This window comes from Ascaphus truei, chromosome 5 (genome assembly GCF_040206685.1).
Source record: "Ascaphus truei isolate aAscTru1 chromosome 5, aAscTru1.hap1, whole genome shotgun sequence".
Classification (NCBI taxonomy): Eukaryota; Metazoa; Chordata; class Amphibia; order Anura; family Ascaphidae; genus Ascaphus; species Ascaphus truei.
The window spans coordinates 179,233,217-179,247,222 of NC_134487.1; the positions used below are offsets into that span (position 1 = coordinate 179,233,217).

The following is a 14,006-nucleotide window of genomic DNA, read 5'->3' on the forward strand; positions in this document are numbered from 1 at the left end:
TTGGGGTGAAAGACTGGATTGGAATTGGCTAGGGAAATTTGTCTTGGTATAGTAATCGCTTAATTGGGACTGAACACATTTTTCCATGACTTTGGATAGTATTGGAAGAAGAGAGATTGGCCTGTAGTTTGAGACCGTGTTTTTGTCCCCACTTTTGAAGATTGGGACAACTCTGGCAGTTTTCCAGGTCTTAGGGATATGGCCTGCACACAAAATAGAGTTGACTTGGGAAGCAATTGGTTTGGCAATGGCTGCGGCACCAAGTCTTAGGAACTTAGATTGCAATAAGTCAGGTCCATATTGGCTGCTTAGTTTTAATTTGAGGAGCGCTTGTGTAATCTCCTCTTCAGATACTGGGACAAATTGAAAATTGTGGGCAGTGTTGGGAGAGGGTGGGGCTATAGGGGTTCTCTCAGAATGAGGTTCATTTTTGTAGTTTGGGTTGTGTTTCTCTATTAAGTTAGTAGCACACCCCGCAAAGTAATCATTGAATGCATTTGCAATGTCAGTGGGATCCTCCTTAGTGATATTAGTTGGTTGTTGATGGCTAGAAAGCTGTAATATATTGTTGATAACCTTCCAGAAGTTACCTGGGTTTGATGTATTCTAGCAAATATTGTTTATCCCGCAAAAAACTTTGCGCATGCACAACTGGCGACCGCCGACCATGCATGCACAAATGGCGAGCGCCCATCACTCGTGCACGGCCAGCAAGCGATAAAAAACGGACTTTTTTTAAAAGTCAGGACCTGGGCCAAACACCTCTCAAACGGGACTGTCCCGGCTAAATCGGGACGTCTGGCCACCCTAGCCTATACCATAGGTGCTAACTATATATGGCACGTTCCTTAACTGAAAATAATTAACAGGGACAGGACACTCTTATTATACATAACTACACACCTAAACATATTTACAGGACATGGTGAGGCCCTCTGCCAGAACTCAGAGGAACCTGAATCTAGAACATTGGGTGGAGCTATTGTGACATAGTCTGTAACGCCTGTATGCCCGCAGACCTGGCCAGTCCCCAGTACTGAGGTGGGTAAGGGTATAACACGCACCCACAGCAGTGAGGGCGTGCCCGGAGTGTGGTAAGGTGCGTTGCCGGGCCTGGTGAGAAAGGGTTAATGTGATACTTGCTGAGTCCGGGGTGACAGAGGTACGGAGGTCAATATCCAAGTGCCATGGGTCAGGGGCAGGAGATAGCAGCGTAGTGAGGTCCAAAGCCGAGTCCAGGAGTTGCGAGGTACACGTAGTCAAACAGAGCCGAGATCAAAACCAAAGGAATCCAACAGGGGCAGGGACAGGAACAAGAGCTGCAACAGAGAACAGAGCTTGGCATAGACAACTGCACAACAGGAGTCACAGAAGTACTATGCAGAGCGAGGAAGGAGAGGGCAGACTGGGGTTATAAAGGCAGAAGGACCAATGGTAGCAAGGGGTGGAGCGGAGGCCCGCTTGAGCGATCCCAGGGATAGGTCCAGGTGAGCAGGGGGGGAGCCAGAGTGGTAGAAATCGCCTGCAGCCGATGGGGGGCGGAGCCAGCGGCACGGGAGGACGAGTAAGAGGATCGGGTGCGCGCACACTCTGTAAGCTTGCCGTGTGCGCGCCCCGGTCGCGTGCGGGAGGATGTGGCGTGCGCCGCGGAGGAGCGGCATGGCGTGGGGGCAGGAGAGGTAAGGAGCCGAGCGAGCGGAGAACCGGAGCTGACAGCCGTACTGGGGCCTGGGGTGAGGGGGACCCGCTGAGATGCGCGTGTCCCCCGATCCCTTACATAGTCCCAGGATAGCAGGCAGCTTTCTGTCTGATTCATAGCAGAAAGTGCAGAAATAGTGTGGATGCGATCCGCCCCACAGATTCACAGTCACTAAGGCTGGTGGATAGGAAATCAATACCAGAATTTACAATGGTTCTGGTTTCCCTCACCTAATTACTAGAACAGGTATTTAGAGCAGAGAGGGTTGCTTTTTCAGTCTCTCTCTTTGAGCCTGGAGGCAGGGAGGATGCTGCTCCCCAGGATTCAGTTCGGGGTAGATGGCCACCCCACGTGTTGCAGCATCGGAGAATCTATTGGGACGCTGTCCCCATCTCACTGTTAAGAATTGAATGTTTTATATGTGTGTTATTTAAAGTTGGTAACTGGCTTACCCAGCCAACATTGCAAATAGGAATATGCTGTGAGTTAGACTCCTAACAGGAGTAGATGTTATTTTTATGATTTATTTTGTTTCTTAAAGTGACAGTGTTTGAAATGTTTAGTGTCACTAATGAAAAAAATAAACCACAGAAGGTAGAGGGCTGAGTGCTTCTTGTGTGTGCGTGTGTGTTTGCATACATGTGTTTGTCCTCCTTTTCTTTAAATTAAACCCTAGAAGACTGTGTCACGAAGAGCCTGGGCAAATGGCAGCGCTGCATAAAGGGAGCCATTTGCCACACTATATATACCCTTCTACCTCCCATTGGTGACATCAATGGTCACAAGACATCCAAGGGAGTGGCAATCCCTTCTGCACATCCTACATCACATGATTGGGAGGGGCAATACCAGAGTGATCCAACCCGGTTAACCCATTAATGCTGTTAACCCCTTACATTAGTAATCCCCAGAGGGGGACTCCAGGCATAAACAACTATTCTTTTTTTGGAACAATACAAATAAAATGTAATATCAGTATCAATATTTAAAATCTAGTACAAACAACATTATAGAATGAAATCTGCAAATTGTCAAAAAAAAAACCCCAAAGTAAATGGAACTAAGAAAAATGTATTTATATTTCTAGATTGCAAGCTCTTGTGAGCAGGGCCATTATCCTGGAACCAGGGTCACGAATGATGTATGAATAATTCCAGTTAGCTTAACTCATGCCTTCCCTCTTCCAAAGCACAACAAGTCCTTTTGTATTTCTTAGTTTTATTGAGGGAAAATCACAGGAAGAAAGGTACTTGCAGATGTAGTATGGGTAGAGAGTGCTTCTCTCTCTGAAGTGCAGTGTATCAAGATAAGGCAGTGTAGAAACAGAAAGGGGCAAATAGCAGGCAGCTAAACTAGGGAGACATGAATCCTATGAGCTGCAAAGGGAGACAGAGAAATGTAAAATCCTGTTTCACGACAGCCATAAGTAGCTATTGTATTGGTCATTTGCTCGTATTTTGTATATCAGAGTGTTCATTCACCTATTGTACTGCACTGTGGATTATGGTGGCTCTGAAAATAAATTATTATGATCATTTTAGTGACAAAAACAAACTTGCATGGGAGGGAAGAGGACAATAATTCACAATATTCAACAGCCAAATCTTTGCTATTAGCTGTGCTAAATTTGTTTAGCGAAGCCAAATAGACAGTTCAGCTCTTTAAACTGTCTGGCTGCGTGCATCTTTTTAACCCCTTCACTTCTGCTTTTCTAGGTTGACAAGTACCTTTATCACATGCGCCTGTCCGATGAAACTCTCCTGGAGGTGTCAAACCGCTTCGGGAAGCAGATGGAGAATGGGCTCGGGGCGGAAACGAACCCCACCGCTAGTGTGAAGATGCTACCCACCTTTGTACGCTCTACTCCAGATGGAACAGGTAGGATGGAACGCTGTGTACTGCACACTGTGGAACTAATAACCGTCCTGTACTCTGTTACTCCCAGTGCCATGGCAGTAAGACAGGGGTAGCCAACTGCAGTCCTCAAGGGCCAGCAACAGGTCAGATTTTCAGGATCTCTCTGCTTCAGCACAGGAGGCCCAGTCAATGACTGATACACTGATTGAGGCATCTGTGCATTTGTTACAGCATTTTGCAGGTGCAGTGAGCCCCTGCTCCCAAAAGCTGACAATCTAATTTTCTGTGCCTGTAGCACAGGGAGATAAAGCGACTTGCCCAAGGACACGAGGAGCCGACGTCAAAGGCAGGGACATTACCACTGAGCAAGGTTGTAGTAGCTCTCCCCTTGTTTCGATAATAACACATAATAAGAGCACTTGGTATAGAACATTCGGTGAGGTGTAATCCTGCCCTGGCAGCGAAAGGGTTAACACACATGTTTGCCGTTTGACTTTCAGGCCTCAGCTTGCAAACATAATCCCAAACCCTGAAATGATAGTAAAATGGTGTGTGAGGTGTCACTTTAGTGCTAAATGTGGCTATAGTGCTAAGTGCTGCAGTACATTCCTAGGCCCAGGAATCTGGAAGCCAAGGGGTTACAGCTGGGTACTGTAAGCACTACTGATGCCATAAATTAAATCATAGTTGGTTTCCGCACAGCTGTGCATATAAGGATATAGGGTAAGAACATTTGTCTCTTACTGTCACCTATTGACGTTGGCATGGCAGCCGCCCTCTGTTTAAACATTTCAGGCTGATGAAATGTGGCACACACAGGGGACACACTGCAGGGTTTGCTATGAAAGCCACACCTGCGGTAAAGCCGGAGTCAGCCTGCTATGAGAACAAGCACTTCCATGCAAGGAGGACTGATAACACACACGGAAAAAAACCCAATGCTTCCTTCTATCTTGCTCTTTCTATCTTGCCATAAGATATTTAAATTAATACATTCCATTATCATACTGCCACGGGCGACTCTTCGCTAACTTCTATTGCTCCATACAACTCCTCCTTTTGTTCTATATAACCCCCCTGTATAACTCCCCCTAGTGCTAAATATTACTGCTCCTAGAACCCCTCCTAGTGCTACATATAACTGCTCCTAGAACCCCCCCTAGTGCTACATATTACTGCTCCTAAACCCCTCCTAGTGCTACATATTACTGCTCCTAGAACCCCTCCTAGTGCTGCATATTACTGCTCCTAGAACCCCCCCTAGTGCTGCATATTACTGCTCCTAGAAACCCCCCATGTGCTGCATATTACTGCTCCTAGAACCCCTCCTAGTGCTACATATTACTGCTTCTAGAACCCTCCCATAGTGCTGCATATTACTGCTCCTAGAACCCCCCTAGTGCTGCATATTACTGCTCCTAGAACCCCCCCATGTGCTGCATATTACTGCTCCTAGAACCCCCCCATGTGCTGCATATTACTGCTCCTAGAACCCCTCCTAGTGCTACATATTACTGCTTCTAGAACCCTCCCATAGTGCTGCATATTACTGCTCCTAGAACCCCCCCATGTGCTGCATATTACTGCTCCTAGAACCCCCCCATGTGCTGCATATTACTGCTCCTAGAACCCCTCCTAGTGCTACATATTACTGCTTCTAGAACCCCCACTAGTGCTACATATTACTGCTCCTAGAACCCCTCCTAGTGCTGCATATTACTGTTCCTAGAACCCCTCGTAGTGCTGCATATTACTGCTCCTAGAACCCCCCCTAGTGCTGCATATTACTGCTCCTAGAACACCCCCATGTGCTGCATATTACTGCTCCTAGAACCCCCCCATGTGCTGCATATTACTGCTCCTAGAACCCCTCCTTGTGCTACATATTACTGCTCCTAGAACCCCCCCATGTGCTGCATATTACTGCTCCTAGAACCCCCCATGTGCTGCATATTACTGCTCCTAGAACCCCCCATGTGCTGCATATTACTGCTCCTAGAACACCCCCATGTGCTGCATATTACTGCTCCTAGAACCCCCCCATGTGCTGCATATTACTGCTCCTAGAACCCCTCCTAGTGCTGCATATTACTGCTCCTAGAACCCCTCCTAGTGCTGCCTATTACTGCTCCTAGAACCCCCCCCCTAGTGCTGCATATTACTGCTCCTAGAACCCCCCCTAGTGCTGCCTATTACTGCTCCTAGAACCCCTCCTAGTGCTGCATATTACTGCTCCTAGAACCCCTCCTAGTGCTGCCTATTACTGCTCCTAGAACCCCCCCCTAGTGCTACATATTACTGCTCCTAGAACCCTCCCTAGTGCTGCATATTACTGCTCCTAGAACCCCTCCTAGTGCTGCATATTACTGCTCCTAGAACCCCCCTAGTGCTGCATATTACTGCTCCTAGAACCCTCCTAGTGCTACATATTACTGCTCCTAGAACCCCCCTAGTGCTGCATATTACTGCTCCTAGAACCCCCCCTTGTGCTGCATATTACTGCTTTTAGAACCCCCCCATGTGCTGCATATTACTGCTCCTAGAACCCCCCTAGTGTCGCATATTACTGCTCCTAGAACCCCCCCTAGTGCTGCATATTACTGCATATTACTGCTCCTAGAACCCCCCTAGTGCCGCATATTACTGCTCCTAGAACCCCCCCTAGTGCTGCATATTACTGCTCCTAGAACCCCCCTAGTGCCGCATATTACTGCTCCCTATAACACCTTCCTAATTCCTCCTTTAGCTCCACAAAAACAGTCTTCATATCTCTCAAAATTGGGGTAAAATTTCTTTTTTTTTTTAGCATCAGTTTCACCTGCCCGACAGGCCAGCAAAGCAATGCAAACAGCTTTAATTTGCAGCTACTGTGCTCTTATAAAGACCCCTGACTATCTTGCTGAAATTGAACGTAACCAACTCCTATCCAATCTGGATAAAACCTCTGCTTTTCAAGCCTGTGTATTGGCACATATCCGTACAAACCGGGGCTGAGCAGTCATGTGGCAAACCTGGATTTTTCTTCACCTCTCTTCTGCCACAATCAGGAAATGACAAGTTCATGCAACATCCTGTGTTGACTCTGTAATAACAATTAATGGTTCAGTTCAACGTACAGTTGCGTGTTTTTTATTGTTTGTTTTTTTTTACAATTACCAGTGCGTACTTTAAAGAAAAATCTTTTTGTGTTTTTTTATTTTTTATTTATTGTTGGCATAGGATTGAAGCAGGGGGTCTCCGAAGCTGAACCTCATTAATTTCAGCTCTAGGGACCCCCTGCTTCCAGAGATACTTATCTCCGGAGGGGGTGCGGGTATCTGTCTGCTTTTTAAATCTCCCGCATCACGTGGGCCAGTAAGAAGCCGCACCGGATATTGTCACAGCTTTGTACTGGCCCGCAGGACGCGGGAACTTTGAAAATCTGCCATACCGTGATCCCTGCTAGTAAGCTGGAGTGGCTACCAGCACCACGTACAGAGGTAAGTATCTTCGGAGCTGAAATTAAGGGGGTTCCGTTCCGGGGACCCCCTGCTTCAATCCTACGTTACAAAAAGATTCCTTATTTAAAAGTGATATCCTTATTTAATTTATTCCCATTTTACTTATTTTTATCTTCGTATCAGTTACACTTATGTTTACTGACTAATTTTAAAGGCTTCATTACTACAGATGCAGCGGCCATTATTTTAAGAAATCTCAGCGCCGTTTTCGTGTGCGCTGCTGTACTCCACGTGGCATTAACGCGGCCAATCGCCCCAGGCACACGTGTTTATCGCGGTTGCTTTGTTTGAATTTCATGGATTGTGTGCAATTAAATGCAATGAAATGAATGAATTGCAATGTGTACAGTACTGTGCTACTGTGTCAATTTTAGGTGTTTAAAAGCCAGAACTCTAAAATGCCATTTTCTGCACGCGCGTCTTAAGGCGGTATGGTTGGAAGAAATCCCGCTCCATGACATGGGTATTCCGAGTTATACACCCCGTGATTTGTTAAAATAATGGCCGCTGCGTCTGTTAGGGTTGCCAGGTGTCCGGTATTGAACTGGACTGTCCTGAATTTGGATATTCTGTCCAGTAAAAAATGAGAGGTACAGTACTATAATACTGGACATGTATGTGCCCAGTATTTCCCTCCCTGGACATAGGGACCTGACCCACCTTTCACCATTGAGTCAAGTATTTTTGGAGAAGCCACCTGGCAACCGTAGCATCTGTACAAACAAAGAATAGAACAAAAAGAGAAATTTACCTGCGGAGGGCTGGCCTAAAGTACAGTAAATTACCAATTGTCTTTTATATAATACAAATCAATATATTGTTTCTAGAAATAATTCTATAATGTAATCAAGTTAAAGCCTTTAATTCCTGACTTTAGTTGTTTTCAACCTTTTTAAATGGGCATCCCTTCTTAGGACAAAGTGCAGTGACCTCTTTAAGACATGGTTAAGGAGTCACACCTGAGTCATTGATGCCTTTATTAGCGAAATATAACACCATAGGTATTTTTAAATCATTGATAAAATTATTGAAACATGGCGAGTTGAGATTTGGGAGGGGATTTGATTTCTCTTTAGGCTGCGTCCATGGTTAGTGATGCCGTGCTGAGGCGCGCGGAGGCTGAGGTAAAGCGGGTGCTTTCCCTGGCCTTAGACCGCGCGCCTTCCGGGGGCGTGTCGGGGGGCGGACCAGTGACGTCACGGAGCTGGTTCGACCTCATTGGGCGAACCGCTCACGTGACCGGCCCTGCGCTCCGGCAAGCGCGAAAATGTAAAACTTTGCTAAGACTTACGCACGCTTGCGGAAGCGTAAGCGAGCCCCTGCTAAAGCCGCTCTCATTGCGGCTGCAGGGGCTCAGTGCCGAGCGTAAGCGCGCCTCAGCACGGGTCAGCGCATAAGCGCTGACCATGTCCGAGGCCTTAGTCTGATGCCACTGTGTGTTCATCAAGAGTTTACACAGGCAAAGCCCCGCCTCTTTCCGTTATCACTCCCTGATAAGGACTGGGCGGGATAAGGGTACAGGAAACAGTTGATTGACAAACCCTCCCCCGTATAGAGGCCCAAAAGAAAAGGAATTTGTTGCTAAAGAGACATACATATGCACAGTCACATATGTTTAAGGAAGTCAAATAGATTATTAAACTATTTACAGAATTGGTGAGGTACCAGGAATTGCACCTTTAACAATTGCAGAACCCTTTATACATTTATTGTGACTCAGTGGAACCCCTTACACCAGCGGTGCGCAAACTGGGGGGCGTGAGATTTTTTTTGGGGGGGGCGCGGGCGGTTGCAGAGGTCCCGCGCTCTTCCCCAAGTCATTTAAATGAAATGCCGGGGGACCGCACAAGGCCGCTGCAACCTCTACTTATCGAGGTTAAGCCGGCTTCAGGACGCGTGACCATGGCAACGCCGCAGGTCAGGTGACATCACACAACCCCGTGGCGTCATATGAATCCGCACGAGGTAAGGGAGGTGGGTGCACCGACAGACGAGAACAGGCGGGGATTGGGGGGGGGGGGCACAGCAAATAAAGTTTGCGCGCCCCTGCCTTACACATTTACTGCTGACTACTGAAAAACCCTTAGCCCACATATCCTATATGTAAAAATACTATTGCTCTTATAGGGCTCAGTTTTTAAATACACATTGTATATTATATATAATTCATAACAGTTACTAACCCTTTTGAATTACTACACTGAAACAATATGGCAAAAAATACATGATTAGGTCTTAAGTAAATATCTGCCATAACCACATTTTTCTCGGCGGATCAACAGTTTGTCTTGCCGAGGGCTAGAGTGGTCATTTTTTAGGGAGGCAATTTGTTTCTGTGTGTCTCTCACCTTTTCCGTAGCAGGACCCCTCCTGTAGCTCGTGTCGTCATGCCAACGGAGCGTCACGGGCCGCCGTGACTTCTGTTGCCATGACAACATGGTGTCATGTGACACCGTGATGTAGCATCATGATGACGTATGCTGAGGAGGGCTGCCCCCAGCCTACAGGCGGCAAAAAGCCAAATCCGCTACTGTTTAGAATAAGCCCCTTAGTGGTGTGTTCTTTACATCATGCTTAATAAGTGAGACGGCCTTCTAATGGATTTAGTACACACCTATTAGAAGTATAGGACTGGTGGAACTAGGGGTAGATTTCCCACAAAGCTGACTAGACTATAGCGTAGAGCAGGGGAGCGCAAACTTTTGGAGCTGCGCCCCCTGCCTGCTTTCCCTCGCGCCCCCCTACCTGGTTTGGTGGCGTCAAATGATGCAGCGGGGTCACATGATGTGATGTCACGTGACCCCATCGCCATAGCGATGGACGTGTGACGTCACTCCGCATGACACCGCCGCGTCATTTGATGCCACGTTGCCATGGCGACGCATCACGTCTGAACCCCGGTGAGTTGCAGAGGCCTCACGCGATCCCCCGGCATTTAATTTAAATGCCTCAGAAGAGCACGGGGCCTCTGCAAGCGCCCCCCCCACCCCCCAAAAAAAATCCCACCTCCCCTCCCCCCCCACTTTGCACATCGCTGGCCTAGAGTGGCAATTTTTATTGTGGAGGCAGTATGTGTGTGTGTGTGTCTTACGTTCTCCTGAGCGCCCCCCCCTCCTGTAGCGTCGCATTGTCATGGCAACACGAAGTCAAATGACGCAGTGTTGTCACATGAGAATGCCTTGCCATGGCAACGTGGCGTCACATGCCGCCGTGACGTCATGACGCATCCCAGCAACAAAACAACGTAAGTCCGGCACTGGGTGGAACTGCTACTGTATGTACAACTGTAGCAAACTACTCCTTTGTGTATATTAGACACCGCATGAGACCTCCCATTCACCCGGAAAAGTACATAATGAGGACATGTTGCTTAATCCTACAACAAGTGTATCCTATAACAACAGCAATCTGCAAATACAACCTTTACTACTTAGCCTTTATTTATAGTATAGAGCTGTGTCGCCTCTTCAGTGCCGCAGGAGTGGCAATTAATTCATTGCTCTATAATGTGAGATCATTTGGGGTTCGCTTATTGAAAAATAAAACAATTAAATGTATTAAATTGGGGCAAATGTTTTTTTTTTTTTTTTTTACCACATTTTAGACACATTTATACAATATTTATGCCCGAAAAATAGAATGAGAGGTGTACTTTCTTTAATAAAACCCCTTCTCTTTAAATAGATACTGGAAATATATATGTGTAAGTTGAGAAGTAGTTGTACTCACAGGAACGCCATCAGAGGGGAGGGCCAGGTCACCTGACCAGGCAGGCGAAGGGCGGCCTAGCTGGCCGAACCTGGAATTTGGGTCAAACCAGAAGTTGGACGCAACTTCCAGGAATCGGCTTGGCAGCTAGACCCCCTTTATCTACCGGGCCCACCAAGTTAAACCGGTGCAGTAGGCCCGCACTGAACCCCCTTACCCACTCGACAGGCTTCCGGCACTAGCACATCACACCCCTCTCAGCGCACTGGTGTACACTTCTGTCCTGAGCCCTGCAAATGCTGATGGCAGCCTTTGGCACTCTGGATTTGAAATAAAACACTGGTGATATTCGTAACCTCTTAGCACAATGACTTTAAAACTGCAGTCACACCTACATGATTAATTCTTACAGAATGCAAACAAAGCAAACATGCGGTTCTCAAGATACTTATCAGTGAAGTTATTGGTGTCTCTGCCCAGGGGAAACAAAATGGCCGTTCAAATCTTGCGGATCCTACGAGCCAATAGGAAACCGCTACCTCATGCTATTGGATGGCCATTTACATTTCGGAGAACACGACTAACTTCACAGTAAGTATCTCGGGAACCTGGATATCCACAGAGCTAAAAAGGTTTTAGGTTTTAATCTGGCGAGATTGCTGCTATAATCAGTATATTATAACTTGACCGAGCATTGGCGCAAAGGAGAGGAGTTTCTGAGGAAAATAAGAAAATGATAATTAAACTGTGGAATATTTCTAAATTTGATTTGCCTCTACCTACAGGTATCTACCTACCTGCTTATCTGTCTATCTATCGATACATCTATCTTGATTTCTTTCTTACATTTTTTTATTATCTTTTCTGTGCAGAACAAAAGAATAAATAACAAAACACAAACAGGACTGTCATTTTAAATGTAATAACATTTTGCAGCTGAACCCTTTAGTCCTTTTACTTACATGGAAAGACATTCATTATTTTTCTTGAATGCAGACGTAAATGTCCCCACTCACAAATGTCATTTGCATTTTTATTTTTTAAATGTTCTTTGTTCGAAATTATATTTTTTACATCCATTCAGGACTCAAAATCGGGCCTCGTTTTTTTTAATCACGCCCCTGATGTTAACCAATCAGAATCCTTCATTCAGCAATGCTGACCGTATTATCTTGCAAGCAATCAGGGCCAGACTAGGACATGGTGGCCACCTTGGGCCCCGTGCCTTCGGGGGTCCCTGTGCTCCCTTCTCTCGTCGGCGCCGGGATCTAACTTCCACCTGACCTCCTGTCAGATGGACCCCAGCGCCGACATGAGGAGGGAAAGGGGAGCGCAGGGACCCCGGACCAGCAGAGAGAGATGTGGGGGGAGGTGGTGGTGTGTGTGTGCCGGCCTTAGGGCAAGGCGAGCAAGGGGGCTGCCTTGGGCCCCGCACTTCCTCCTCTCGTCGGTGTGGGATTACATTTCAACCCAACAGGAGGAGGGAGTGTGAGGTCACCCCTCTCCAGACCCCTCCTCAGGTCGGAAGGATCCTGGTGCCGACATGAGGTGGGAGAGGAGAGAGCGTGGGACCCCTGGACCGGCAGCGAGAGGTTGGTGTGGGGGCAGGGGGTGTTGTGTGTGTGAATGCGCTCTGTGAAAGGGTTCTTACCTTTCCTGAGCTGGCCACCTCCAGTAGCGTCACACTGCCATGGTGACCTACGTCAAATGACGCCATGGTGCTGTATGATGATGCGTTGCCATGGCAACTTGACGTCATATGTCACGGCGTCATGACGCCGCGACGCTGCCGGAGGAGGGCTGCTTGGCATTGTAGGTTTCCTTAACCTTTTTTTACAGGGGGGAGAGGGGGGCTTTGCTGCCAGTATGCCACCTTGGACCCCGCAAAGCTTAAGGCTGGCCCAAGTTGCAATGATATGGAACTTTCAGAAATAAAGCTCTCTGATTAGCTGAGGCTGTTGCCATGGCTACTGTTGTCCACTCAGCTGACAGGCAACCTTAGAATGTTCCATTCATCCGCAATTTATAGGGGAGTTTTTAAAATAAAACAACATATTTTTAACAGACATCCTAAGTGTATGTATATGTAGTAAATAAGATTAGTGGCAGCCGTCTTTTATCTATTAATAGGGGTTCTCGCGTACGGGATTCCTGAAAATCCGAACACAACATCTGGACTCCAACTTCCATGATTCTAAAGGAAGAGGCAGGTGCCACTAGCCCAGGAGTGGCCAACTCCAGTCCTCAAGGGTCAGTCAACAGGCCAGGTTTGAAGGATATCCCTGCTTTAACCCAGGTGGCTAAGTCAACGATTGAGCAGGGATATCCCCAATACCTGGCCAGTTGGGGGCCCTTGAGAGCTAGAGTAGGCCACTCCTGTGTAGCTCTGTTTCCCCCCTCTATGGAAACATGTTGCTGCTACTACTGATTTCTTGGTGCGTGCAGACCTGTGAGGGTCCAGGAGAGCTGAGAGTCCGCGATGGGGTGGGGACTAGGACAGGCTTACGGTGATCCTTATGTTATTTTCATGGTGATACAGCGCCTCCAGACATAGCAGGCTACAGCAAGGCAGCAGGCAGTCCCTACCATGACAGTTCTTTCTCTCCAATACCTCTGGCTAATAGACCGCAACTCAGCCAGGGGTATATAAATGAAGTCTTTATTTGTAGCAACCACTGCAGATGGTAAACAGCGTTGCATATAGTAGAGAAGGCTTCTCAGATCCCTGGATGGTGCTGGCCAGCAGTTAATGGTTGAGGCCTTGTGCCATGCACAGTTCCTGCTCTCCCAGCCCCAGGAGGGTGGAGGAGAACTTGACACACGCTCCTCTCCCCAGGAGGGGTGGAGAAGGACTGACACACGCTCCTCTCCCCAGGAGGGGTGGAGAAGGACTGACACATGCTCCTCTCCCCAGGAGGGGTGGAGGAGGACTTGACACACGCTCCTCTCCCCAGGAGGGGTGGAGGAGGACTGACGCCTATAATTTGGAACATCCTCCCTAATGCAAAAAGGCAGGGCACAGGGTCTGCACCAGGATTGGCTGCAACACAGACCCCATGACACCACCTCTCTTGCCACTCAGGGAGGCTGCGTGAGGGGGGGGGGTGTAAACCCCACAGGATAGCCTGTCACTGGGACTTACGTGACAGGAGGGGCAGAAAGATAGCTGGACCAGCCATGCCTGTACCTGCATTAGCCCATTTTATTTATATTGGAAACGGACTGTGTATATGGCAATGCTG

The 14,006-nt window shown here is 47.6% G+C and overlaps 1 protein-coding gene across 1 annotated transcript in view; it reads left to right on the forward strand.

The window, feature by feature from the left end:
• Positions 1 to 14,006, forward strand: part of LOC142495632 (hexokinase-2) — a 69,851-nt gene that overhangs the window by 22,051 nt on the left and 33,794 nt on the right. The window contains exon 2 of the mRNA XM_075601354.1: positions 3,415 to 3,577. Within this exon, the coding sequence (XP_075457469.1) occupies positions 3,415 to 3,577 (163 nt within the window). The remainder of the gene's footprint in view (positions 1 to 3,414; positions 3,578 to 14,006) is intronic.